The 25,632-nt window shown below is 37.9% G+C and overlaps 1 protein-coding gene and 1 long non-coding RNA gene across 2 annotated transcripts; one reads left to right on the top strand and one right to left on the bottom strand.

Annotated features, from left to right (window-relative positions):
* Positions 1 to 3,257: 3,257 nt before the first annotated feature.
* BLOC1S5 (biogenesis of lysosomal organelles complex 1 subunit 5) lies at positions 3,258 to 18,103 on the bottom strand. The gene is made up of 5 exons (XM_080581797.1): positions 17,837 to 18,103; positions 17,000 to 17,082; positions 15,670 to 15,799; positions 11,696 to 11,754; positions 3,258 to 5,345 (listed from the first exon to the last, which is right to left on the bottom strand). Exons 1-5 carry the CDS (start codon positions 17,985 to 17,987, stop codon positions 5,166 to 5,168), a joined length of 603 nt encoding a protein of 200 aa, XP_080437923.1. The 5' UTR covers positions 17,988 to 18,103; the 3' UTR covers positions 3,258 to 5,165.
* On the top strand, positions 18,062 to 24,554 carry LOC308190433. Its single transcript, XR_013947186.1, has 2 exons — positions 18,062 to 18,202; positions 22,099 to 24,554. It is a non-coding gene; the product is annotated as an uncharacterized lncRNA (long non-coding RNA).
* The last annotated feature ends 1,078 nt before the right edge of the window (positions 24,555 to 25,632 follow it).

The following is a 25,632-nucleotide window of genomic DNA, read 5'->3' as shown; positions in this document are numbered from 1 at the left end:
CACATTTAAAGCCATCTGGAGAGGGGATTTTCAGGAACCGGAATTTCTTTAATGAGGGCTAAAAACATCTGGAAAGGACAAACTTGGGTCCACTCATAAATGGCTTCCTATGACCTCAAGCAATCCGGAACTAATTTTTCAGAAGCTAAAGCTACTGAAAAGCACAGAGCATGTTCTAGAACACACACTGCGGCAAGAGGCTCTTTTGCATGCCTTTGTCTGGGAGAGCACTGGCTATGTACCACCTTATAAGCATTGCAAAGCAAACTTGCAAATTTATTTTGTAATTAACTCAAAGAAAACTAAAAATGCTTATCCAGGTCCTGCAGCGCAACAACTGAAGTTTTTCTTCAGATTACAGAATATAGAGACTATAAACTATAAAATGCTATGGATAAATTTATAGATTGCGTCTGTCTCAGAATGATAGTAATGAGTAACAAGCAAAGTCATAAATAATGCTTCAGTTTTCACCAAATGCCATTACATTAGAATCATAGAATGTCCTACTTTGGAAGGGACCCACAAGGATCCCTGAATCCAACTCTTGCCTCCTCCACACAGGACCACCCAAAAATCCTATGTTAAATACAACTTCTGTTAAAAACAATAAAACAATAACAAAACCAAACCAAACAAACAACAACAAAAAAGCAGATACAAAACAAACAAACAAACAAAACATCAATGATACTCAGTTGCAGGTCTCTCCCTGTATAGACCCAGTCATTAGGGGAGAAGACTGAAATGTAAAGTTTTACTTAAAATTACATTGATAAGTGTCAGTTTTAAAAGTTTTAAAATACAGTACTATCCATTCTTCAGTGCAATTGTCTTGAAAGATCATATTGAAAATGTCAGCTTTTTCTTCACTGTCTATAAAATTACATTAAATAAAATCTAAAAGTACAGATTTTGTCCTGATAAAGCATTTCAAAAGGTAAACTGAAACCTAAGTGAATACCTCTACAAATCTCCTAATTATTCCGAATGCAGAATAACATTCCCAGAATACAAGAACATATAAGTGTACAGTGGCTGCTCTTCTTCCTACTTCTCTTTCTGCACGAGAAGGTCCTATTTCAGACATATAACACGCATATCTGTGCCCATTTAATTCATGCAGATTTAGTAAAGGTTTTAGAAAGCAAGATGACATTTTGAGTAATATAAAACTTTAAAACAGCAGTGGAGGAACAATTACGCTCACCATTATCTTGAATAAGTTTGTTTCTACTTTGCTCACTAAATATAAAACTGCCATCTATAAAACTGCAAAGGTATGTAATTCTGTACACTTTTTAGAATGAGAAGTTACATATACATAGAGCACTGTATTTCTGTGGTTTGAAATAAGTCTTCTATAAAGCTCCCTTTGTTAATTGTCCTAAAACAGATTTTAAGCCTTTTTGACGTCTCCCTTCTCTTTTACAGGTCTCTTATTTGGAATTTCTGAATAATCATATGACTAAACTATTTATGAAAAGTACTTATGTTCCTCATTCAAATTCTACTACAACAGCTGCAACTGCATCTTTCTACAAATTATACTGGATTTAACAAACAGCATAAACTAGAAAAATACTAGTGTCCTTGCTACTTTGAGAAATTCATTTAATTTTAAACAATTAAAGTAATTGGCATGTTTAAAAGTATGTGGTGTGATAGATGATTTTGTTCACAACGTTTTTGTAGCAGCCTACTCCCCATCCCCCTTTTATTTATATATTTTTTTAAGCAGGGGCACAATCTCTATCACTAAGCATAAAGTTTTGTCTCAACCCACTTCAGAAAATCACATCCACTACATCGGACAGCAGTATAAGCTTGCAACTCTTGAAGATTTTCATCTCTGACACAGTCTAACTTAATTTCTAATAAGTCTTAGCTAGGATGCATACGTATTGCTGACAGCATTGTTCACATCAGAATACCTTACCTAAATCATTTTAAGAGTGACCTGTTTTAAACTTTTAAAGGAGTAATGGAGGAGAATACTGCTAAGTAGTGCCTTTTTTTGGTTTGTTTAATTTAAAAATGTGTGCTTTCATGCACTAAATATCTCATACTTACACAAAATACTGAACTGCAACTGAAGACAAATATTTACATTCTCTACTTCATACAATGACAGGATGTATAACCTTCCTTGACAAGCTTGTACTGACACCTACTGGGAAATATTTGTAAATCAAAATCCACAGCCTTGAGACTTGGAAAGCTTTTCAACTCAGGAGTGAACTATATATGAATTAATTTATTGGTTCTTTATTCCATTTATTTGCAATTTAATTTGTCTACTGAGAAAACACAGTTTTCAAGGAAAGATTTAACAAGCCATAAACTAAAATGTCAGAAGATGCAATACTCCAGCTGTAATTACAGAATTAGTCTATAAAAAGTGTTGCCTGCTGTTAGCAAAAAAGAAGGTGGCTAGGAGCAAATAAATCTTTCTCCCTTCCTTCCTAATATTAAAATATATGATAGGCATTCATTGAATATAAATCATCCCAAGGAGAACTAACTTCAGGTTTACTTAAATGTTGAGAACCCATTGCAGCTCCTGTCAGAATCCAGTGCAAACTTCTATCAAGTTTGACAGGGATTAAATCAATCCTCAACATTTTTAAAGCTGTTATTCAATTTAATCATGTAAATATTGCAAGTATAAGCTAAAACTCTTTCTTCATGTACCAATAACATAAAACAACTTTGAAAGTATTCCTTTTTCTGTTCTTCCCAAATTGTAGAAGCTACTGATTAAGAATTTTAATATTACAAAATCCCTCTGTGGAACATGGTTGTGCCCAGACAGCCCATAGTACCACCTTGCTAGAATACTGATGAAGATAAGAATTGTACCTGTCAGATATGTTCTGTTTTGAGACAATCAGACATGCTAAGTTTTGACTTTTTTTTTTTAACGTTTGAAGAGAAAATATGTTTTTCTTTAAGTGTTGGAAAGTGCCTTCAAAGACAATTTATGCATTTCCAGTTAAATCAAAAACTAAGGCATATCATATAAAAAATGAAAATTACTGAATAAATACTGAATAAAATAACATGGCAACAGATGGTCTTTGGTAGTCCTGCAACAAATAAAAGTTTGCCAATGGGCAGATACAGTCTACGAAGAACAGTGTTTTCAAATGATCTTCAGCATAAAAATTTCTGTGAGAGTCTAAAAGAGGAACACATTTTCAATGTTAATATTTAAATGAAGCTTTTCAAAGAATCCACAGCACACAACCCAGAAGTTTTTGGAAATACCTCTCTATTTTCCAGTGGATACCCAACTTGCAACAAGTGTATCATCGCTTAAGAGCCCTCAAATTAACAAAGTACTAAAATGTACAGTTCCAGTGCAGTTAATCAGGTATTGAAGTCTTAATAAAAATGATCAGTGCAAAAATAAAATTAATTCAGTATACTGTTAAATGCATTTTGTTATAAAGATATTTGGGCTTTGAGCACATATACATTAAAAAAATCTGGTAAGACAGAAGCCTCTTTGAGTGTGTCCTTAAAACAAAGTAATTCCACACCCAATTATAAAGACAAGCAAGAACTTCTAAGTTGAATACTGAGCTTAGTTATGACATTCATAAGTGGGTGCATAAGCTGAGAAGTATAACAGAGGTCACCTTCTGTTCAGAGAGGGGTTGTTAAAAATGAAGCTTCCCTGCTTTTCATGTGTGGGATACCCATAAGACATCTATGTTTTTTCCATTCACAACAGAGAATTAACAACATTCCAGCATGCCCCAGTGTCAGCAAGTTCTCTTTTTCAGTCCAGATGCATGATGATGATTGATGAAGCTGTCAGGCCTACAGTAGCGGGCAGAGCAGCTTGGCAGGAATTCAGTGTTACTGAAAGAAATCTCAAATACTTATTCCATTTCTTCTACTAACTTTAATCACACTATCAACATGCTGCCAGGAACGGAGCCTTGACACCTAGCCATACATTTACACAAGCAACCATTGTCGCCGCATTACTATTGCAATACAGGTAAAGGGTAAATTCTGTTTATTTTTACCTGATTCCATTCTATATATTGGACGCCAGTTAAATTATGGAAACGTATTTCCTGTATTACCAGTTAGCTTGCAGCAGATTTCATTAAGGTACTATGTCTCATTTTGCTTGGTTAATGAACTGATTATGTTAACTTCTTCAGTTACACTGCTGTTAAATAAAAGTTTTAAATAAAGGAAAGCAATACAGGAGCTTCACATACTCCATATGAGTAATGGTTAGTAAGAAAAAAAAAAAATCTATACTACAAGCATTTTACCACTAATGTGATCATTTGTTAGACTGAAAAAGAAACAAAAATTTCCTCAGCTGGTTTATAAAGTTCTGATACGTTTATCTTAAGTAAACCAACAGCATGTCAAATATTTAAGGTAGATACTTGAATTAGCTTTGTAGCTAGTACAAGACCAAAATGCTTCTCATGATTACTCTTGAGCTTGTTTTAACTTTGTGTAGAACAGTAAAGCTTAAAAAGAGAGTTCTGAGATATTTACAAGGAGAGGAAAGTGTTTCTTGTCAAAACTCACCATTTCTACATTAGGAAAAATCATTTAAATCTCAATTTTACTTCATAATACTGACCACAGGAATCAGAAGTTGGAATTATAACTGGATTTACAGCTTTGCTGAGATCTCTCATCACTGAAGTTTCAAAGTCTATTCTGTAAAATAAGTTGGTTTTCCTGAAATCTACAAACAGGATTTACAGATTTCCCAGTGAGTTCTCAGCTAACTATGGATGGAGCCTATTACACCTGCTCTTTTTTGGAAAAGGGCTGTGGTTGCACACTGGGATGGTTAATGTTACATTAAGCTCTATTTTCCCAAAAGATATGATACACTGCAAATGGAAGAGAATTCCAATTTGCAACTCCCTGAGCTGATGTAGTCACAATGTAATTTCCAATTCTACTTTCCAACAAACTAAGAAATACTGGCATTCCATTTGCCCTGAACAAAGATAGGCACTTAAGTTGAAAGTATGCAAAACTTTTCTTCCCATACCAAACACGTAGAGGAGATTCTTCTTTTATCTTACTTGCTTCATCTTTCCAAAAGAATCTCAATTTAAGTCAGAAGCAATTGAGTAAAGGCATAAAACCAGCATTATTAAAAAAAAAAGGTCTTAAAAAGAAATGTATTTGTCCAGTTCCTTCTCCATCTCAGAATACTGCTCTTTGAGGCGCTCCATAGCTTTTCTGTGCTCTTCATCCACTTCTGCTTGTTTATTCTGTTGTTCTTTCATGAACGACTCCCACTGGGCTATGCGATTCTCTTCATCAGCCATTAGCTTGTCAGCCTGAAGCTGAAGAGAAAAATGGGAAGATTTAGCAATCATTTCTAGATAGAAATAGCCATGAAATCTAATCTTAATTCATCAGAGAAACTGGGCTTTTACTTCAGTAGAAGTGAAATTAACAAACAAAATAAATACAAAAAAAGGGAAACAACAATCATAAAACACAGTCAATGCAAAAGAAATGGTTAAATGTTTGATACGTTTAATGATAGCATCAGCAACAGCACCTTTTCTGCAGCCTGGTGAAAATTAACTAAATAAACAGACACTTCAGAATTACTAGTCCAATTCTATTAGTCTCTAAAAAGATTATACTTGTTGCATTATTTCCTCCTCTGACTACAGACAAAATTAGAAGCACTGTAAGCATCTGATATAAACCTGGATTATCTCACAAAGACTTCATTTTAAGGTGAGTTTCTTATCTTGGAAGCATGGTATTTAGCGCCTTCATTATAGAAAAAAAAACGGTATGAATAGACATTCCCCCACCACTCCATTCTCATTTGTTGAAACAAAAGCATTTTTCACATTCCTGAATACATTTTTAAAACTAGAAGCACGCCACATTTCTGTTATACCACAATGATGAGGTTCAGCATAGCCACCAGATCGAAGAAACTATTGATAAAAAAAATCCTCTAACACAAGAAGGACAAAGTGAAAAACAATATAACAACATAAATATACAATGTTTTGAAACTGCCAGTTAGTGTTTCTGCTCTAGCCAGCTCTCTCTCACCGTGATTAACGTTTTCCTTTATAAACAAATTATTTTCTCCCTCAGAATTTCATTCTGCTTGGCTTCTGGTAAGCTTGATTCCTTTCACTCTCTTGTCTTAGAGAAGAAAAAAAAAATCCAGCTATCTAGAGAGGTCATACATGCATCCAATATGCATGTTAAAATGAGATGTACTTCTACAGACTTTTTGCATGCAGTATTAATAGTCTGGCTTCCTTACGCTTGAGTCATAGTAAATCTAGACAGTTGCTCTTACATTTGCTCTGTCTTCTAGCAAAATAAATGATTCATCTTCCTTATTTTTCTTCTTTTTAGTATATCAGCAATGTTTGTTTTCTATGTATAGCACTTCTGTGCAGGAATAAATACTGTTATAGGCTTCAATAGACATCTGACATTTTTGTCAACTACATGCAATGGAAACCCATTTCTACAGTCTTCAACACTTTCTATGCACTGCTCTCCACGATCACACATTTTAGGTTAAATACACATCATTTCATATACATTATAACAATATTATGCCAAGTTCTGTTTTGTCTGCCACAGATACCACCTACTAACAAAATATACTAGTGTTTACTACTAGTTCCACTAGCACACTGTTTATTTTTTGAAACTGTCAATGCATTACACACATACTGACAGGATTACACAGAGCCTACTTGAACTACACTCTTGACAAAACCACACTCTGAAAAAAAAAATAAATAGTTTGCAAGGAACGTGAAACTTTTATTTTTCTGCTTATTATTTTCAAGTTCCACAGCACCACTTCTACCTAAGGATATAAAATGATTTACCAGGCAAAACAACTGAAGAGATTTAGAGAGTATGAGACAACTAAGTTCAGTTTATCAAAACTCACTGTGCAACCAAGTGCAATTGCTAACAGATGGGTGTCTTTGGGTACAGTCTTTTCAAATGATGTATATTCTGCAGTGTAAGTTTGCTTCTTACTAGAAGGTAAAGAATCTGTGTAGGAGAGACCTATGAATGCCACAGCTGTAGGAAAGCTTCAGCTGGCACTGCAATCTTGTTAGACATCAGAGAAGAATGAAAGAGAGAAATTGTGACCAAGGACAGACTTCTCCTACACCCACATCCGACTGCAAGACCCAAACTGCAACAGACATTGTCTCTGAAGCTAAGGCACTACACAGCTTCCATCATCCAAGCATTCACTGCTGTCTTGCAGCAGCTGTTACTGTGGTACAGCCTCTTTTTGCTCAGAACACCAGGAACAGCCTCTTGAGGACCCGAGCTCCCATGCAGGACACCAACACCTAACTCCAGCATATAAGCAAGCCACTAAAAGATTCAGTTTCTCAGCACAAGATGACTTTCACATTGTAGCTCTGCAAGTTCCCTTCACGTTGGTCCTGGTTTTGTGTTTTCTTTCTACAACACTTTCCACTCCTACCATATCCCCTTTTTACCCAGTGCTATTTACTTCACTGCTTTATTCAATTGACTGTAACACACAGGAGGAAAAACTAACGAAATGAAGATACCATGCACAAAATATTGTGCCCTAGCTGTAACTGTAGCTCTAGCACAGCTAGAAAGCATTGAGATCCATAAAGGTGGATGAAATAATTTCTCATTAACTGTGCCATTGATAGATATGAAAAATCCTTAAAATGCAAATGTATAGACATCTTGGCATGGATGCGTACTGGTTAAGTCAAAAGGCCAGTTTCGAAAAGCAGTTTCCAAAAATCAACACCATTAGGTAAATCAGTGATCTGTAGAGACAATGTTGAGCATTTTATAGTATCAATTTGTAATTTCCACATTTATAGATTTGTGGAAAGTTTGTTTTCCAGAAAACAATACATGTACATTTTGATAACGTGCCTGGCAAACGACTTTACAGGGCGATTTGATAAAGGTGAGGAAAATAGCATCTTCATTTTAAGATTAAAAAAATAATCAGGTTATTTTTCATCTGTTTGTTATTTAGGAAGCTTTCCAATGCCCTTGTATTACATGTCTCACTCCTCAAAGACTAACCACTCAAGCCTGAAGAAATATTAAATTTAAATATTAATAAAAATAGGCACTATCTCCTCAAGCTTCAGGATCCCTAGTTATGAAGAACTAATTCAATTCACATTTAAATTCTCTCTAAGTAGAGAGGAACACAACTTCAGTGAACATCATTTAAGAGGTAAAATCTTTGAAATACATGTTTTCTTACTAAAGATGAACTGAAAAGATAAAACAAAGATAAGGCTCTAGGTACCTCCTACAGTTTGCTGACATTGAGTATGACAACTGTAAGAAGAATGATCGCTTTCTAGAGATTTGTATCATATATCAGTGATACTGATACGTAATTCCAATAATTCTTTCTTAAATTAGAAATTAAATTTATCACGACTAAAATAATTGTTAATAATTCACCCTCCAACTTCTGCATGTTGTCAGAATTTTTGCATTCAGCAAATGTTTAACAGAATTCCAAGCAACCTCAAACATGCTACTAGTGTAGGTTTGAAAAAATAAAAATAAGTATCTCACTTCTAAGATAATAAATACATTCTAGCGAATTATCATCCGTACAAAACTGTGATCTGTATGCATGTGGGAAAGACACCAGCCACACGCAGAGTAGTCTGTTCTGAGATGTTAGAAGTGTTTGAGAAAGTATCTTTTTACTTACAGGATCTAATTCACATACCCCAACTCACAAGACAGTCTCGATATTACAGAGCAACAGAACAGTCCAGATTCAGTCTCTACGGTTTCCTTAACCAGATGTATTCACTGGGCAAGTGAGGAGACAGAACTGAAAACTTTTTTGGTTATGGCATTAAACCTGATGGTGGGAACCTATTTCCAGTTCCTGATACACTGAATAATTAAGCTTTTGCTAAGTGATGCCTATAACTATTCCGAACGTTAGAACAGTTGCTTATTCTTATGTGCTTTTTTAATGTCAGTTATTTCACAGGAATACAGAACTGATAGATGCCCTTTATTTACTATGCCCTTTATCTATGTGTAGGTTGAAGACAGTAACACTGTCATTTCTATAGATACTTACATGTATTTACAAATCTGAATTCATCAAATCAATGACTCATGTCAAATGTCTTAATAATAATCCAAAGTCCAACAATAATCCAAAGAACTTCAGTAGCTGTACCCCTTAACTGACATACAGCATTAAGAGACTTAATGGCATTTGCATACTCATGTTCAGTTAGAAAGCACTTCTGCTTTACCACACAGCACAAAAATAAAGCATGCATTCTGGATAAACAGGTATTCATACTTTAGGAAGGTAGAATGTGTTTTTCTAAAATCCAGAAAGTACTTGTGGAAATAATTAATAAATATCTTCTGATCTGATAAAATCAATGTTTTCTACTGTCATGGAGAAGGTAATAACACCTGAATGTTCGAAAATGTGAGTACAATTGCATGAGAAAACAGATTCTTTATCCTATTTTATATATATATATATATATATAAAATCAAATTATTCTTTCACGAAGAGCAATGATTCAGTGTTATTTTCTGTATTTTTAAACTCATAACTTTGCAAAACTAACCCAACTATCTTAAAGATAAATTTAAATAAGGCATTATTTTTTTTGAAAAAATGAAAATGATTATAAAACCATTTTTTTTAAATAAATATTGCATATTACTTCGGTTTGAAAGATGGTAATGATTTCTTGTATACTGTACTGAATCACCCAAGTTGGTTTTATTTATTACTGGTTTTGTTTTACTGTCAGTAATTATGCAAAAAATAACATTTGTAAGAACAGATTTTTTTTCAGTAGCATTGTTTTTAGTATTACTCAGGCTATTTTTTACTGAAATTTAAAACAAACAAAAAATCAAGCCAAATGCCACACCATTTGAGGCACAGACTAGCTTTCTTACCATACTAATTCGTGTTACAAGCAATGAGAGGTAAGGCTAGAACAGGAAGCATTAGGCAGCTTCCAGTATAAACCTACAATCTTCCAAATAAAATGAGTGAAATAAATAAAAGAAAAAAATATAGTATTCAAAAACATGTTTACCAAAAAAAATAAAAATAAAATCAATGAGACGAGAGTCCTCAAATGCTTCTTCCAATGACAATCCTGTAATCACACATTACTTTACACCATTTCCCTTTTGTTACTTGGCTGATACTAATAACAGAAAGGAACTGGAAAAGAAAAGCTGGTAAAGCAAATAATTTTCAAATTCGTTCTGTTCAGCAGAAATGAAATTCATTTCACTGTGGGCTGTAACACAAATCACTTGACACCATATCTTACCCAAAACAAACAAACCAAAAAACCCAAACAACCAAACCAAAAACCTCCCTTTTTTTTCCAAAACACATGAGTGCAGAAAGAAAAGTAAGGAAAAAAATATTTCTCCTCGAGTGGCTGAACTGCGGTGACAGCTTGTATCTGTAATTCAAAAAAACTGATTTAACTGCTACTATTCACATTTGGAAAGTTTCAAAGCAAAGAAGTCTTACTATACAAACTTAAAAAGAAATATTACAAATTCCAAATAGCTTTTAGCATTGCTAAATTGCATTATAAATTTTCTGAATGGAAACATAGCGCTAATATTCTAAAAAAAGAATAGTTACTGTTCTTATTAAATGAGTTCATTTTATAATAAGTTTTTTTTTCATTAAAGTTTTACTTCAGACAGTAGAACTGTAGGAAAAATTTCCTAGTTCAGCACTCTCCCAATATCTACATTTGTGTTGGGCACAAGCAAACTTTGTCAGGGTTCAGTAGTGTGCTATTCACACAGTACTGGTATTCAACTGCAACTGGACTGCCCATCTTCACTGATTACAAAAAGGAAAGAAAAACATGACTATTGACTTACATACATCAATGCACAGCCTATTTTGTGTGATGGCCACAGAAATGTCTTCTGTTTTTCTCAGCTACTACATGATTACTTGTGAAGTTTTATTTATAAAAAGATAACATTGAAATACAATCATGAAGGACTAATGGGAAAACATGAAACTGATTTCTTGTATAATTTTCCAAATTTTAGATTCGCAGCACATGTATTTCAAATGAGCAAAGTGTAGCCAACTGAAAAGATTCCAATGATTCGCATGTTCCTATAATACAGCCCTTCATTAAATAACCCATCCACAAGTGGAAAAAAATGCTTCCTTTTCAAGGAGCAATACATATAATATGCTCAATGTTCTCAGCTAACTAGGAAAGATTTACATTTCCATTCTGGTAAGTTAGTAGGTGTTTTTTGTTCCACAGAAAATAATTTTTTTTTAATTTAAGCTTTCCCTATATGTGACAAATATTACAGTCTCAGCAAGGAGGGAAAATAAAGCAAAGGAAATAAAATAAAAAATAGTTTCCACACATCAGGAGATTGTAGGAAGAACTAGTGATCCATTAAGCTTACAGTCCTAAAACATATATGCTGCTGCAGTATGCACTTTATAAGCGTAAAAATAACTCCAAATCTTTTACTGCAAGTATATAAAATACAGAAAAGTACATTTTTGATCTGCTATACTGAAGACAGGTAGACCTGCTGTAGAAGCATATAAGACTTTTGCTTAGGTCACATTATAAAAATCTATCCATTCATCCTTTACCTTCCTCTCTTCGCGTTCCCTCTCTTGGAGTCTGTGGATCATATTGTTGGAAGCTTGCACTGAAACAACAAATCACAGTAGATCAGTCTGCTGTTCTAAATCAAAGAGAATTTTGCCTGAAAGGGACTTAAAACACATAAGGCTGTTGCTCATCAAATGTTGTATGACACCGTGTCACTAACCTCTGCAAAAAAGATTTGTCAGTACTTGCAGAAAATGCATTACATTGCTAACTATACGTAGGCATATCACCGACTTCAACCCTTGTGTGTGTTCTAGAAGCCAAAATGAGAAAGGCAGCCAAATCCTTTTGTGCCCATATTCCTTAACGTTGCTGACAAGCTGGAGCATAACAGCACCTCAAAAGAAAAACTCGCAAGTCAGTAGGTAGGAACAGATGACCAGGCACTATGTTTAAGTTCTTTCTTTGTTTCTTGTTTTTCCTCACCAAATATAAGAAGTAATTTAGTAAAAACAATCTGCACTCAGAACATCTTTATGCTGGAGCCAGCCTCTTCTATCCTAAGACTAAGTCTAAGGGAACTTGCCAATGGAAATAGAAACTGTATTCCTACATAGTTTTTCCCCCCTAACTCATCAAATAATTAATGCAGAATCAAATTAACTAATTTATCCAAAGCAATTATTCCTCTCACTAACACAGCCTAGTTATGAGAAACGTATTAGTCATTTATCATCACCTTATAGCCGTGTTAGCTGGTGACTTCTCACACCAGCTGGAAGGCTTCTGCTCCCAAAAGGACTTGCAGTTACAAAATAGGTTCATTGGCCTTGCAGGTGAAAAGGAGCTGGGAGGGCCATGAAATGGAGCATCTCTGGTGGCTAAGCCTGAGCCACTCAGGCCCATTACAATAAAGCAGCAAGTGACAGTGGTGGCAGACTCCCTACTGCAAGCAACAGAGGCTCCCACTTGTCAATCTAATTTATCATCTAGGGAGGTTTGCTGCTTGCTGGTGGCTCACACTCGGGATGTTGTGAAGAGGCTACAAAGGCACAACTGTCCCCTGGGCTCCCCATCTACTGCTCTTCCAGATAGACACCAGTGATACTGCAGGGGTGAGCTCCAAAGTAGGGAGAATGACTACAGGACTCTGGGGACAGTGGTCAAGGATGTGAGGATTCTGGTCGTGTTCTCCTAAACCTTCCTGGTGTTGGAGACTTAACAGATCCTGTGGGTTAACAGCTGGTTATGCAGCTGATGCTGGCATTAGGGTTTTGTTTCTAGAAGTGTAAGACCCTCTCTGAGGTTTCAACAGCTGCTTGAAAAAAACAGGATTGACATGACTAAATAGGGCAAAAGTAGCTTTGCCAACAGGCTGGCCGACCTGACAGGGACAGCTTGGGACTAGGAATGACAGCAGATGAAGTGATTCCTCAAAAAAAAAAAAAGTAAAGAAATTGGGAACAGGGTGAGCAAGCCAAGGGGCTGGGACAACCATAACAGAAGGGACACAGCAATCACAAAAACAGAGATGAAGTGGAATCACTCCAAGTGTGGGCACCTAAAGAAGAACTGTCTGCACAACAGCCTTACAGGGAAAGCTCTCAAGCCTGTGCTAGGGATAACGTCAGGCTTGGAAGACTCTCTGAAATGTCTCTATGCTAATGCACGTAGCATGAGGAACAAACAGTAGTTTGAAGTCTGTGTACAGGGCAACAACTTCACTGGGATCACAGAGGTATATGATGCGACTGGAGTGCTGCAATGGGTGGGTATGGGCTCTTTGGAAGGACAGATTGGGAAGGTGAGGAGGGGAAGTTGCTCTTTATGTGAGTGAGCAGCAAGAATGCACAGAGCGCTCTGCCCTGGAATGGGTCAGGAGCCAGTCAAAAGCTTCATTTTCAAGGATCACTTCCTCCATGCTCCAGAAAGGTCCACCCCAACAAGTAGGAAACCAAACAAAGGCGGCAGGAGGCTTGAATGGATGAATGGATGAGTAAGTTGCTTCTAACTGAATTCAGCCATAAAAAGGAAGTGTGTAAGAGGTGGAACCAGAGGCAGGGGACCCAAGAAGAGCACGGATCTTGTGGGGACATGGTTAGGAAGGCCAAGGCTGTGAAGTGCAAGATAGCATTCTAAAAGGACATAAATAGAAAAATGGAAAACTAGGGAAAATGCAAGACCTGTGCTGAATGAGGCAGGGCTCATTCATATCCATCAATGACCAAGATGCTGGAGCACAGTGCACCAGCAGCAGGTTTGCAAATGACACACAACTGGAAGGAGTGGCTGATGGACAGTATGGTTGTGCTGCCATTCAGAAGGATCTCAGTAGGCTAAAGAACTGGGCTACGATGCATCACAAAGTTCCACAAAGGGAAGATGACAAGTCCTGCATCTATGTTGGAATAACATCAGGCACCAACACCCACTGAGGGCCAACATCCTGGACTCCATTAGGAAAAACACTGCCAGCTGGGAAAGGGAGGTGATCCTTCACCTCTGCTTGGCACTGGTGAGGCCACACCTGTGCTACTGTCTGCTTCTGGGCTCCCCAACATGGGGGAGGGGGGGGAGGGAGAAAGATATGGACTTACTGGAGCAAGTCTAATGCAGGGCCAAAAAGATGATTAAGAGACTGGAGCAGCTCTCTTGAGAACAGGCTGGAAGAGCTGGGAATGACCAGCCTGAAGAAAAGGAGGCTCAGAGGAGATCTTATAAATGTGAATAAATATCTGATGGTAGGGAATGAAGACAAGGGAGCCAGAATCTTCTCTAGAAACACATGGGATTCTGTGTAGAAACACAAGAAAACTCCTTTTTCCTGGGAGGGTGGTTGAACACTGGAACAGCTTGCCCAGGGAGGTTGTGGAGTCTCCATCTGTAGAGATATTCAAAACCCAGCTGGCCACAGCTCTGAACAACCTGCTATAACCTGCTTGAGCAGGGAGGTTGGAAAAATGACCTCCGGAGGTCCCCTGCAACCTCAACCAATCTGTGATTCCATATATTCCATATATTCTGTCATTCCTTATTATGAAGGATATATTGTGCAGATATACATTGGAGAGTCAGGAAGTAATATCAATAGTTCACTCCATTTAGAAGGCATTAGAACATATGCCTTATGCACATGACTAAATGATAACTTTCAAATATTTTCCTGCAACCTTGTTATGTGTATAGCATCATTACTGCTTGCTATTCTACATATTCCAGATGCTGCACAAGTAAGCTATATGAAATTAAACGTTTACAAAGTGCTACACATAAAATAAAAAAGCCATACTGATAAGTTTCAACAGCATAAATTTGGTAGTTAAAGCTTTATGGCCACAGTGCCCTAGAGTATCTTGTTCAGAAGCTGAATGATCAAGAAAAAAAATGCTGAAAATTTATTATAACAAATTTTAAACTTCCTTCTAAAAATCTAAGCAAAAAAAAAGTTTACTAAATGCTTATAACTTTGAAACTAGGATTAGCATACAAGAATTGTTACAACTACCACATTTGCAACTAAAGATAATAATAATAGCACATTTCATAGCCCATATCTACATACCAGCAAGATTTGTTTTAAATTGTGGGAGGAGCCAGTATTATGCTTTCCCATGGAAATATTAAGAAACTCGAAGGTCACGTCACAGCATGTTTCCAAAAAAAAAAAAAAAACCACAACCCACCAGAAACTTGAGATTCTGTCTACGGCTTTAGACAACATGGAGCAAATACTATCCTGCTTTTAAGTGAATAACGTAAGTTTGACCTGAAATAGCTTTGACTGAAGTCAGCCAAAAACTTTAATGTAATCTTAGCTGGCTGGGACCAATACACAGCAAAAAATGTCCCTGTTATTTTCCTTTTAAAACTTCAGAGAAATGAGAACAAAGTATGTAAGTGGTAGAAAATTTACCTAAGGATGGTAATCTTTCCAGAAATCATATTTTGAATCCAAACTATTTATTATTCCTCAAAATGACACAACAAGGGAAATAAGAAAAAACTTGCTTACATTTCTTGAGTACTTCGTTCAGATTGTCATGCATTGACTGCTCACACTTGGGAAGAATGTTTTCATTTGCTTCAAAGATGGTGCTCTTTAGATTTTCAAGTACTCGTAGTTCTCGGAGGCCACGTTTTTCCTGCCAGAAGAATTGAAAGACAACGAATGGATAACAAGAAATTCCACTTTCCAAAATAAGACTTTCCCAGTTGATAAACTAATAGCTTTTATCTCAAGAATTGTACCATTGTTTACTGAAGTGTTACTCTGCTTACTTAGCATAATTGTTAAAATAAGTTTTGTGGGAAAAAATAGAACAAGACGTCAGGTGCAATGAGAGAAATAAGTGAATTTAGTTACAATTCTGTAATTGGGTTTCAAAATTCCCTTCCTATGAAGGGACATACAGAAGTATTTAGTGCGTCCTATTCAGGAAAGTCAAAGAAAAATCATTCTTTGAGACTTTCAGACCTATACAATACACATCTGATGAGAGCTTAGTTCACATACTTATTTTGCTAAACCAGTACTGGGAGAAGTTAGGCCTGGTTGAAATATTAGCTACAACCTTGAGGGAAAAAAAATAAATTAATGTCATTTATTAAAAAAATAATCTCTGCAGACAAGAAGTCTAAAGCGTAACTATATTTTTCAAGATTAATTTTAAGATTTTAAATCCCAACTTTTTTAAGAATAAGAATATATTCTTACAAATAGCCTATTGACACAAGATTCTACTTTTCTAAACTTTTGCTGCCTTCTTGTGGATACTGTATTAAGCTTCAAAGCAAATGTGTATTAGAACAACTTTTATACCTTCAGTACTTTAGCTTTATTCAATCAGGCAACATTCATTCATTTTTTAATGATTTTCTCACTTAGCATAATGCATTCCTTTTCTCTTCCAGAAACATTAATTTTTGTTCCATGAAGGTAAGTAAAGCAAAATTAAATTACAACTGTGCAAGCTGAATCCATCTGAAATACAAGCCAGTTCCTTTATCAGACATAATCCTATACCTACCAACAGCATTTTCATTGAACCTAAGAGACTTGTTTAAGACAGCAGAACTACATCATTCCCCTCCATCGATATTCCTACCAGTCTTTTGCAGGAAATAAAAAGTTTTGAACAGGGCATATATATTAAGTAGAGACCTAAATTTATCCTTCTTTACCAAAGATGCAAACACATACTACAGGTGGGGTAATCATTTTGGGCAAGAAATGCATGCCAAATCTTTCTGAAGCAAATTATATATGTATTCAAAGCTCTAAAAAGATGCTAAAACTGCATGAAGTTTCAGTTAACAACACCCAGTAAAACACAAATACTTACTTCAAATTCTTTAACAAAGTATCGTATTTCTCCCTGAATTACTGGTCTGTGATCCAGCAGTCTTGAATAGATTTCCCCGACGTCTAGAAGATTAATGAAAGTTAGTTTTTCTCTCATGCTCCATACTTGGCTACACAACACATGCTGGCACAATATACTTGAACGCAAGGGGCACTTACGCTCACTAAAAACATAAAAAATCAAAAGAACAGCAGAATACTGTTAGTTAGCTATCCTATTTATGCAGCAAACCACTGACTTAAATAAAATACAATGAGTCGACAGACCAGGTGCCACAGACACCTCGCTGTGAAGGTGAGCGTTCTCCTCTGCCTTCTGTCACCCTGTTTTCAACCTCCTTCCCAGTACACGGCTTCCAGATCTGACTGTTAACGGCAGTAAAGAATTGATACACAGAAGAACTAAATGCTGCAGTTCAACAGAAATTCACAGCTTAAGATGTGGAAGCCTCCTGCAGTGAGAGACAACTGGAAAGCTCACTATACAGCAAAACTGTCTGCTGTGTTTCAGGGCTAAGGACTTGAAACATACTCATAAAAACACAAGTATTTACAACATTTGTGTGTATGAGAAGTAGGCTGGGCTCTCAAATAGAAAAAAAAGACTGCTTAATTTAAAGAACTTTGGTGACACGGCAAACAACGCCAGTTTGAAGAAGCACTTCAGACGGACGCCAAGCGGCCAGTGCCACCCAGAGGCACGCTCCTGCGCTTCCTCCTCCTACCTGGGGGCTCTCCCTCTCCATCGCACCCCCTGCATTTGTCCCACAGCCCGAGCCACACCCCAGCAAGAAACGCACAACCCCCGCGGGCCTACCCTTGATGATAGGCTGAAGCAGAGCCCCGGCAGACAGCGCCTCCCGCTTCCTATCGCCGGCCAGCGGCAGGGGAAAGGGTAGGGGCAGGGGCAGGGGCAGGGGCAGGGCCGCCCCGCTCCGGCCGGGGGACTCGGGGCCTGCCCTGCTCATGGCGCCCGGCGCCGCGGCCTCCCTGTGACGCCATCACCGTGCGCTCGTCGCTGTTGCCGTGGCAACCGCGGGGCCTGCCCCAGGCGAGGTCCTGAAGCTGCCGGGCCGGGGCGAAGGGGGCGCCCGGGGGGATCTTCTCGGCAGTCCGGTAGTAGTTTATTCACGATTGCAATGGCGGGCGTCCCACAAGCAGGAGCGCACCTACTAGTCACACAGTACGGTTTATATACTTTCTTTCTCGACGATTGGGACCCTCCCCTGTTTCCCCATTGATTGGGTAATCCAGGTTCACAACCTATCTGATGCTTCATACATGGCCTTCGGTTGCCGACCTGTTAAATTTCAGTTTTCTTTTGACTTTTTTACTGTTTGAAGTGGTAATGTTTCTTCACTTATCTGACTTGACTTGACTTGACACCGTGATTTTCACCTAATTGCTCTAAGGAGTCCCGTTGTCTGCATTTTACAAGGTTGTCTGTTAAGCTTTCTTACCACTGCAAGCATATCTCAATACCACATTCCTTCCCTCTAAACAATGTAAGAATTGTTTTTTCAATGTAAAATGTTTTTTCTCTGCAAAAACAACATTTTTATTCCCACAGCACGAATTCACATAAATCAGTTTGCTTCCGAACAATCATTAGTCGTGGTTTATGAAAATTAAGACTAGTAGTCTACTTCGTAAGCAAAGAAAAAAATGACTTAAAGTCTCTACACGTTCCTTTGACTTGCGGAAAACGGACTCCACAATCAGTAAGATTGTAAAGTAGGTATATTTATTCAGTGCTGGGCAACACAGGGGGTAGTCCCACCAAAGTCCTGCACACCTGATGCAGCAACTTGCCTTGGTTATATGCAGTAAAGAAGTAAAGAGTTACATATGCATGAAGTTTCACAATATGCCTGTACATATTCATAACCTGTCCCCGCTTCGTATTAAAATTAGTTCCAAGGAGTCATTTCCATAAACTCCTCCCATCTGTGCTTGCATAGTGTATTCTGGTGGTGGTCGTCGGGCGTCGTGGGGATGAAGACAGATGACTCTTCCTCATCACCACTAGCTGACCTCTTGTCTTTGCGCAGACTCAGTTGCTCCTTGGCTCTTGTCCATCTGCAGGACCAGTTTCTACCAGCTTCTTAAAATAGGCTCACACTCTTATTAGGAGACTGACCTTGGTAAGGGGCCCAAGGCTTCTTGCTTTAGTTAATTTGCACAATGCACCATAGTTAGCAAAGACACTAAGTAGCATCCTAGTTTAATGCCTTCAGCGCTCTATCTCTACTTGATAAGATTCTCCTAACTCCCTCTTTCACCTTTTACCCATCAGGAAATGTTCTGTATACTTCCCTTCCCACCCTTACAAGTTACAATATATTAACTACAATTTTTCTTGTTATCCTTTCTGTTTTGTACTATATATATACAATAACTTTTAGAATAGCATGATTCTTTTCAATAGCATGATCCAATATCCTTAGGTCATTGCATCTATAGTGTTCATTGCATCTATATTTATTTTATTTTTCTGCCCATTGACCCATCCTGCCCAGGTCCCTCTGCAGGGCCTTCCTACACTCCTGCATATTGACACTTCCCCCCAACTCAGTGTCATTTGCGAACTTACTGAGGGTGCACTCAATTCCCTCATCCAAGTCATCAATAAAGATATTAAAGAAAATGGGCCCCAACACTGACCCCTGGGGAACACCACTGGTGATCAGTCGCCAGCTGAATTTCACCCCGTTCACCACCACTCTCTTGGCCCGGCCGTTCAGCCAGTTTTTAACCCAGCAAAGAGTGTACCTGTCCAAACCATGGGCTGCCAGCTTCTCCAGGAGAATACAGGAGACTGTGTCAAAGGCCTTGCTGAAGTCTAGGTAGACTATGACAACAGGCTTTCCCTCATCCACCAGGCGGGTCACCCGGTCATAGAAGGAGATGAGGTCAGGCAGGACTTGCCACATGCTGGCTGGGCCTGATCCCCCGGTAGTTCCGCATACATTGCGTGATTGCATTCACGACGACCTGTTCCACCACCTTTCCTAGCACTGAGGTCAGGCTGACAGGCCTGTAGTTCCTCAGGTCCTCCTTATGACCCTTCTTATAGATGGGCATCACATTAGCAAGTCTTCAGTCACCCTGCACCTCTCCAGATGACCAAGACCACTGATAGATGATGGAAAGCGGCCTGGCAATTACATCCGCCAACTTCCTCAGCACCCTTGGGTGGATCTCATCTGGACCCATGGACTTGTGGCAGTCCGGGTGGAGCAGCAAGTCTCTGACTTTTTCCACCTGAGCTTTGGGGGGGTTCTTCTGCTCCTCATCCCAGACTTCCAGGTCGGGAGGCTGAGTATCCCGAGGATAAGTGGTCTGGCTAGTAAAGGCAGATGCAAAGAAGGCATTAAGAACCTCAGCCTTTTCCTTATCCTCATTAGGCATGTTCCCCACTGTGTTCAGTAAAGAATGGAGATTCTCTTTGGCCCTCCTCTTGCCATTAATATACATATAAAAACATTTTTTTGTTATGAGGTAGAACTGGACCACGAATTCTGCTAAAGCAGCTGCCACCTACGACATTCAGACTTGGAGTACCTGAAAGGAGCCAGTTTCGCTGGCACAGTTACTATTTTATTAGTAGAAAACAGAAATAGTTTTTTGTTGCTTTTAGAATTTACTTTTGCCCACATTCTATTCTGCCTAGCATTTGTAAGTAGGAACAATTGCCTGAGTGAGAAAAATTAGGACTTCTTTCATGTACGAAGCCATTACAATAAACAAAAAAGATCCCATTACTCAATTCTGTATCCCATCATCAAAGCTCAGAAATTGCTCACTCAAAAAAAAAAATAAAAAGTACATAGAATCTTCCAAAATCAGCCTTGAAAATGAGTGAACTAGAATCATTCTCTCCCCAAAAATCTGTTATCCACTATGGGTAAAATCTGCTTAAATAATAAAATGGATCTTACATTGGGAGGTGTCGAATACTTCAACTAAAGTTATAATTAAATTCAGCATAAATATATAAACTAAAATACTTTCTCACTCCTTCACTGTTGCATAGTCTGTAAATATTACATGTTAAATAGACAATAATTAGCAGAGATAAGAATCATTAAAATAAAATTCTGTTCCCTTTCACATACTTTTTTTTTTTTCTCCCAAAGTAACCATCTCTTAGAATCTATAGATTAGTATTTAGATTTTTCCACTTGGATCTTATGCACTTCAGTACTTGACAACCACCAATAAATTACATTAGTGCTCACATTTTAAAAATATCTGTAGGATATTCAAGATGGCTTAATGATACTGATGATTAGGGGTAGAATCATTCAGATGTTGATTTTATCCCTGTCCAGCCTATCTGCAGTCCCCCCCAAGGGCTAGTCTGTCCCTCAGACAAGTTATTTAACCCTCCAAGCCAAATGCTATTTTTTTTAATTTGCTACGGAGGAAATCCTTAGCTAAGGGGATTTATAACTGCTACATTTCTAGGAAAGACTCTTTTTTTACATCATGTATAATGTCAAGTTCAGAATTACAGGACTGCTACACGGGCAAATCCTGTGACAGATAAATGCCTCGGTTTCTAGGTCTACTGTCCTGAAACTATTTTTCCTCTTTGTTTGAATAGTGCTTTTTATTTGTTTGTTTGTTTTTAAGAATATGCTTTATTTGCTGCACTTATGCCTGTTTTTGTTTTTGTTTTTTGTTTTTTTTTTTTTTTCTTTTCTTCCCTTGCTTAATCTTACTGCCCCATCAAGCTTATTCTCAAAACATATTTAAAAAAATTAAGGAGGACTTAAAGAGGTGATGACTATGAAAAGACAATACTTGTGGAGCTCCTAACCTGTCAGTTTGCAGGAAGTAGTCATCAAGTCACAAAAATATGGAAATATCTATGGCTTGGAGCATGAAAATCAACATATGCAGTCATCATGTGTTTTTTGGAAGATAGGCTAAACAACCTCTGTCACTTCTGCCTTGCACTAGAACCCGCTTTCTCTTTTAGGGATCACCATGCCATTTCCTATTAGTGTTAGCAGTGCTCCAAATTGCAAAATCTTTAGATCAACGTGCCGAATCCTGTCATTTTTCCCACAGGCTGTCTGGCGATGATAATCCACTAAAGGATTGTTTCATCCGAGTGGCGGTGTCCAAGTCAAACGCTGGCAACAGGCAGGGAAACCCAAACCTGTTGAGGCAGACTTCTGCCGAGGCGCGAGGAATTGGAGCGACAGCCCGTAGGGGCGGGAGGCAGGGGACACACTCTGCCTGAGCATAGCAAGTCCATGGGCTGTGCCTGTGATGGAAGACCACGACCGTGATTGTGATAGCTGGAAGTTTGTGGGCTGTGATGCTGATCCTGGTCAGAGCAGGCCTGGGGCTGCGCTCTTTGGAGTGGTGCCTCATCAGATTAGCCACATGGCTACTGTATGTGATGCTCAACCTGGACAGACAGGCCTGCCAGGCAGAAACTGCTCAGGCAGATGATGCTGGGGAGGACAAAAATTATCCACCGCAAGACTAAGAAGACAGATGACACCCAGCAGGAACAGCGAGCCAAATCTGCAGAATCTACAATACAGCTGGCTAGCCCTAGGCTACCTGCCTCTTTGAAGTGGAAGAGACATCACCGATGAGCTGTCAAATTAGATCACCAGCCTGGAAACGCTGAAAGAGATTTAGTTCTTCCAACAGAGGATGGAAAGTTTAATGGACGAAAATCTTCCTAAAGGGGCCAAGGTAATGTGGGAGGGGAAGGGGGAATCCTTAACATGCAACAACAATGAAAAATTACTAGCCTCCCTCCTGCCTGCACAATGAAAGATGAGGTTGGCTGCGTTATACGGCAGCGGGAATTACTGTAGTCACTACCAGCACAGGAAATAAGGTCAACGCCTGCAGGAACGTGCATACAGCAGCAACAAGTAACCGTTTCTACAAAATCAAATTCCCTCCCAAATCTGTGATATCTCTTTATGTCATCCTAGACCTGGGGTCTAAAGTACTTTAAATCTAATATTCAAAATATTCAAGACATGCAGCAGAGGGATAAAAAGACCCAGTCTGACTCTAAAAGCTCAGTGCAACAGAGGCACATGATGGCAAATCCCCCTGCATTTCTTTTGCAATAATATTCATGGACAAAAAGCATGAGGAATGCAATTCAGTTTCAATAAATCAAGAACAAAAATTAAGATTACCAAGTGCATAAGCATGTGCTCAGGTGTATGGTGAAAATGAAACCTGGTGTTTCCATTAGGAATAGCAGCAGCACAATCTAATTATAGATTCAAAGAAGAAATATCGCTCTTTGGGGGAAAATATTAAATGTAGTAATCCATTAAACAGCTCCATCACTGCAATCGTACATTGAAGTTAAAGACCATGAAATACACCAAAGACTAAAAGAAAAGATGAAATTGAAAACCAAAAGGAAAAAAAGCCACCAATAGGCCTAAAGATCCCCCCTCAATTTCAACTCAAGGATTTTTGTTGTTGTTGTATTGCTAAATAGGTTTTGTACACATGTATAATTATAAAATCAATTTATAGTCATACCAAGGAAATTTACTTGGAGAAAAATCATGATAATCTCTCTATTGCCTGCTTCAGCATTCCTGTTGCAGACAAACCACAGAGATGCAAACAGATGATGCTAGACAACAGTGTATAAACTGGATCTCTAAATACAAGAACTTACACTGGATTCCTTGATAATTTTATAGGTTTATCTATTCCTTATTTTCCTTATTCCTTATTTCTCTCAGCTAATGCCTTTGCAAGTACCTCATCCCACTCTTTTCCAAAGCCACAGCAATGAGGAGCAATTTTGATCATCTATTGCTTTTTAACCAAGAGAATAAAGATGCCCAAGTTTTAGATCAATCTTTGCTATGGTGTTACTTTAGTGTATTTTATTTCATGGACGGAACCACGTTAACACTTCAAAGTCACGTTTTCATATAAAATAGCTAGTACACACAAGCATCCTCTTTGAATTGCAAAGCACTCATGTTCATCTTAAACCTTAGTTTCAATTCCCTGCCACTAACTCAAGATCCACACCCATGCTGATGTGTCTAGATTACTCTTCTATCAGCTATAATTAAAATAAACCACTCTAATCTTTCTCTCTCTGTGTGAGAGAGACAGACAGGGAAGTCGAAGAATTATTTTGTCAAGATATTCCAACGAGTTATGATATCTGTTGGGAAGTTTAGGATGTACCTTACGTACTTAAAATAAATTCTGTACACATGTAAAATTAAAAATCAGTTTATAGTCATACCAACGAAATTTACTTTGAGAAAAATCATGGTAATCTCTGTATTGCCTGCTTATACAAAATTTGCTCATACTTAAGGCACCCATTTCTAGGGCTATATTCTTTCAAAGTACCAGATGCTATTAAGAAATTCCTGGGAAAAGAACTACCTCAATTTAAAAATACTTAGAAGAGGGTGGAGCAGGTAAGACTATAGAGAAGGGCTACAAGTGGGGAAAAAAAAAAAAAAGATGAAAAGGATTTGAAAATATCACCTCTTACAGGCAAACAGCTAGGACATGTCAGAGTTCAGTAATTGTACTTTCTACCCAAAGAATCACTGGCAATTCAACAATTCACTGGCTCTTGAAAGCAACTGTCTACTAGTGGTGGGCAGCAAAGAAAGTTAACAAAATTTGTTTGCTTTGGCTGTTCCAGCTGTTAACCAGAAGTGATACTTACATAAACTGGATTCTGTGTGGAAAACTGGGATGCTGGTAGGTAGACCATTGATGACACAAAAAGAACTTAACAAAAAGCGTGTCACACATTCAAGCTATTATCAAAAATGTTTCTAGAGTTTTGATGCTGTAAAGTTTACATTTTTGTTCCATCTGAATGCTCAGGTTTTCTTAGTACCCTGGTCTACACTGGAACTATTTTTTTTTTTCAGTGTAACACAGACTCTGAATTTCTCAATCCTACACACTCTTCTCTGATCTTCCTATAATAAATCTGGATTTTTCTATAAATCACTGTTGCCCAATTGTAAGTCTGTGCAAGAGCTGCCCCTAGAGACTTCTGAAGCCGAACTGAACACCGACATCTCACTTGAATGTGAAGTTACTCATCCAAAGACAGCTAAAAATCATCAGCACATTTCTAATATATCCACACTTGAACATGTTTCAACCTGGCTTGTCAGCAAGCTGTGGTCATTTTGGGATGAAGGGGAGAAAGACAAGACAAAGAGTTAAGTGTAAGGTTCTACTGAACACTTACAATTATCATATTTATTTCACTGTTGAATTCTTCTTGCTGCTGAAAGGTTGTCATGCAGTACTATCTCACCATATGGCAACAACGTCAAGTCCTAGAGGCACATACTTAAAAGACCATAACATGTCAGGCCCCTTGAATAAATTAGATAGAATGATTATGCAAAATAATAATACTGCCATGATGAGATACATTAACAAATGAGAGTGTCATTGCTCATGAAATGCCATGAAAATAAATTCCACACATCACTGTGGCCATCATCATCATCAAACTGCGAAGCAACAAAAGTAAAACAACATCACAGTATTTACTGTGCCCTTCAGCAACTGAAATTTTCTGAAAGGAGAAGGGGTTGCAAGTGACGA

Source organism: Anser brachyrhynchus (assembly GCF_964034855.1).
Source record: "Anser brachyrhynchus genome assembly, chromosome: 2".
NCBI lineage: Eukaryota > Metazoa > Chordata > Aves > Anseriformes > Anatidae > Anser > Anser brachyrhynchus.
This window is presented reverse-complemented; position numbering and strand designations above follow the sequence as displayed.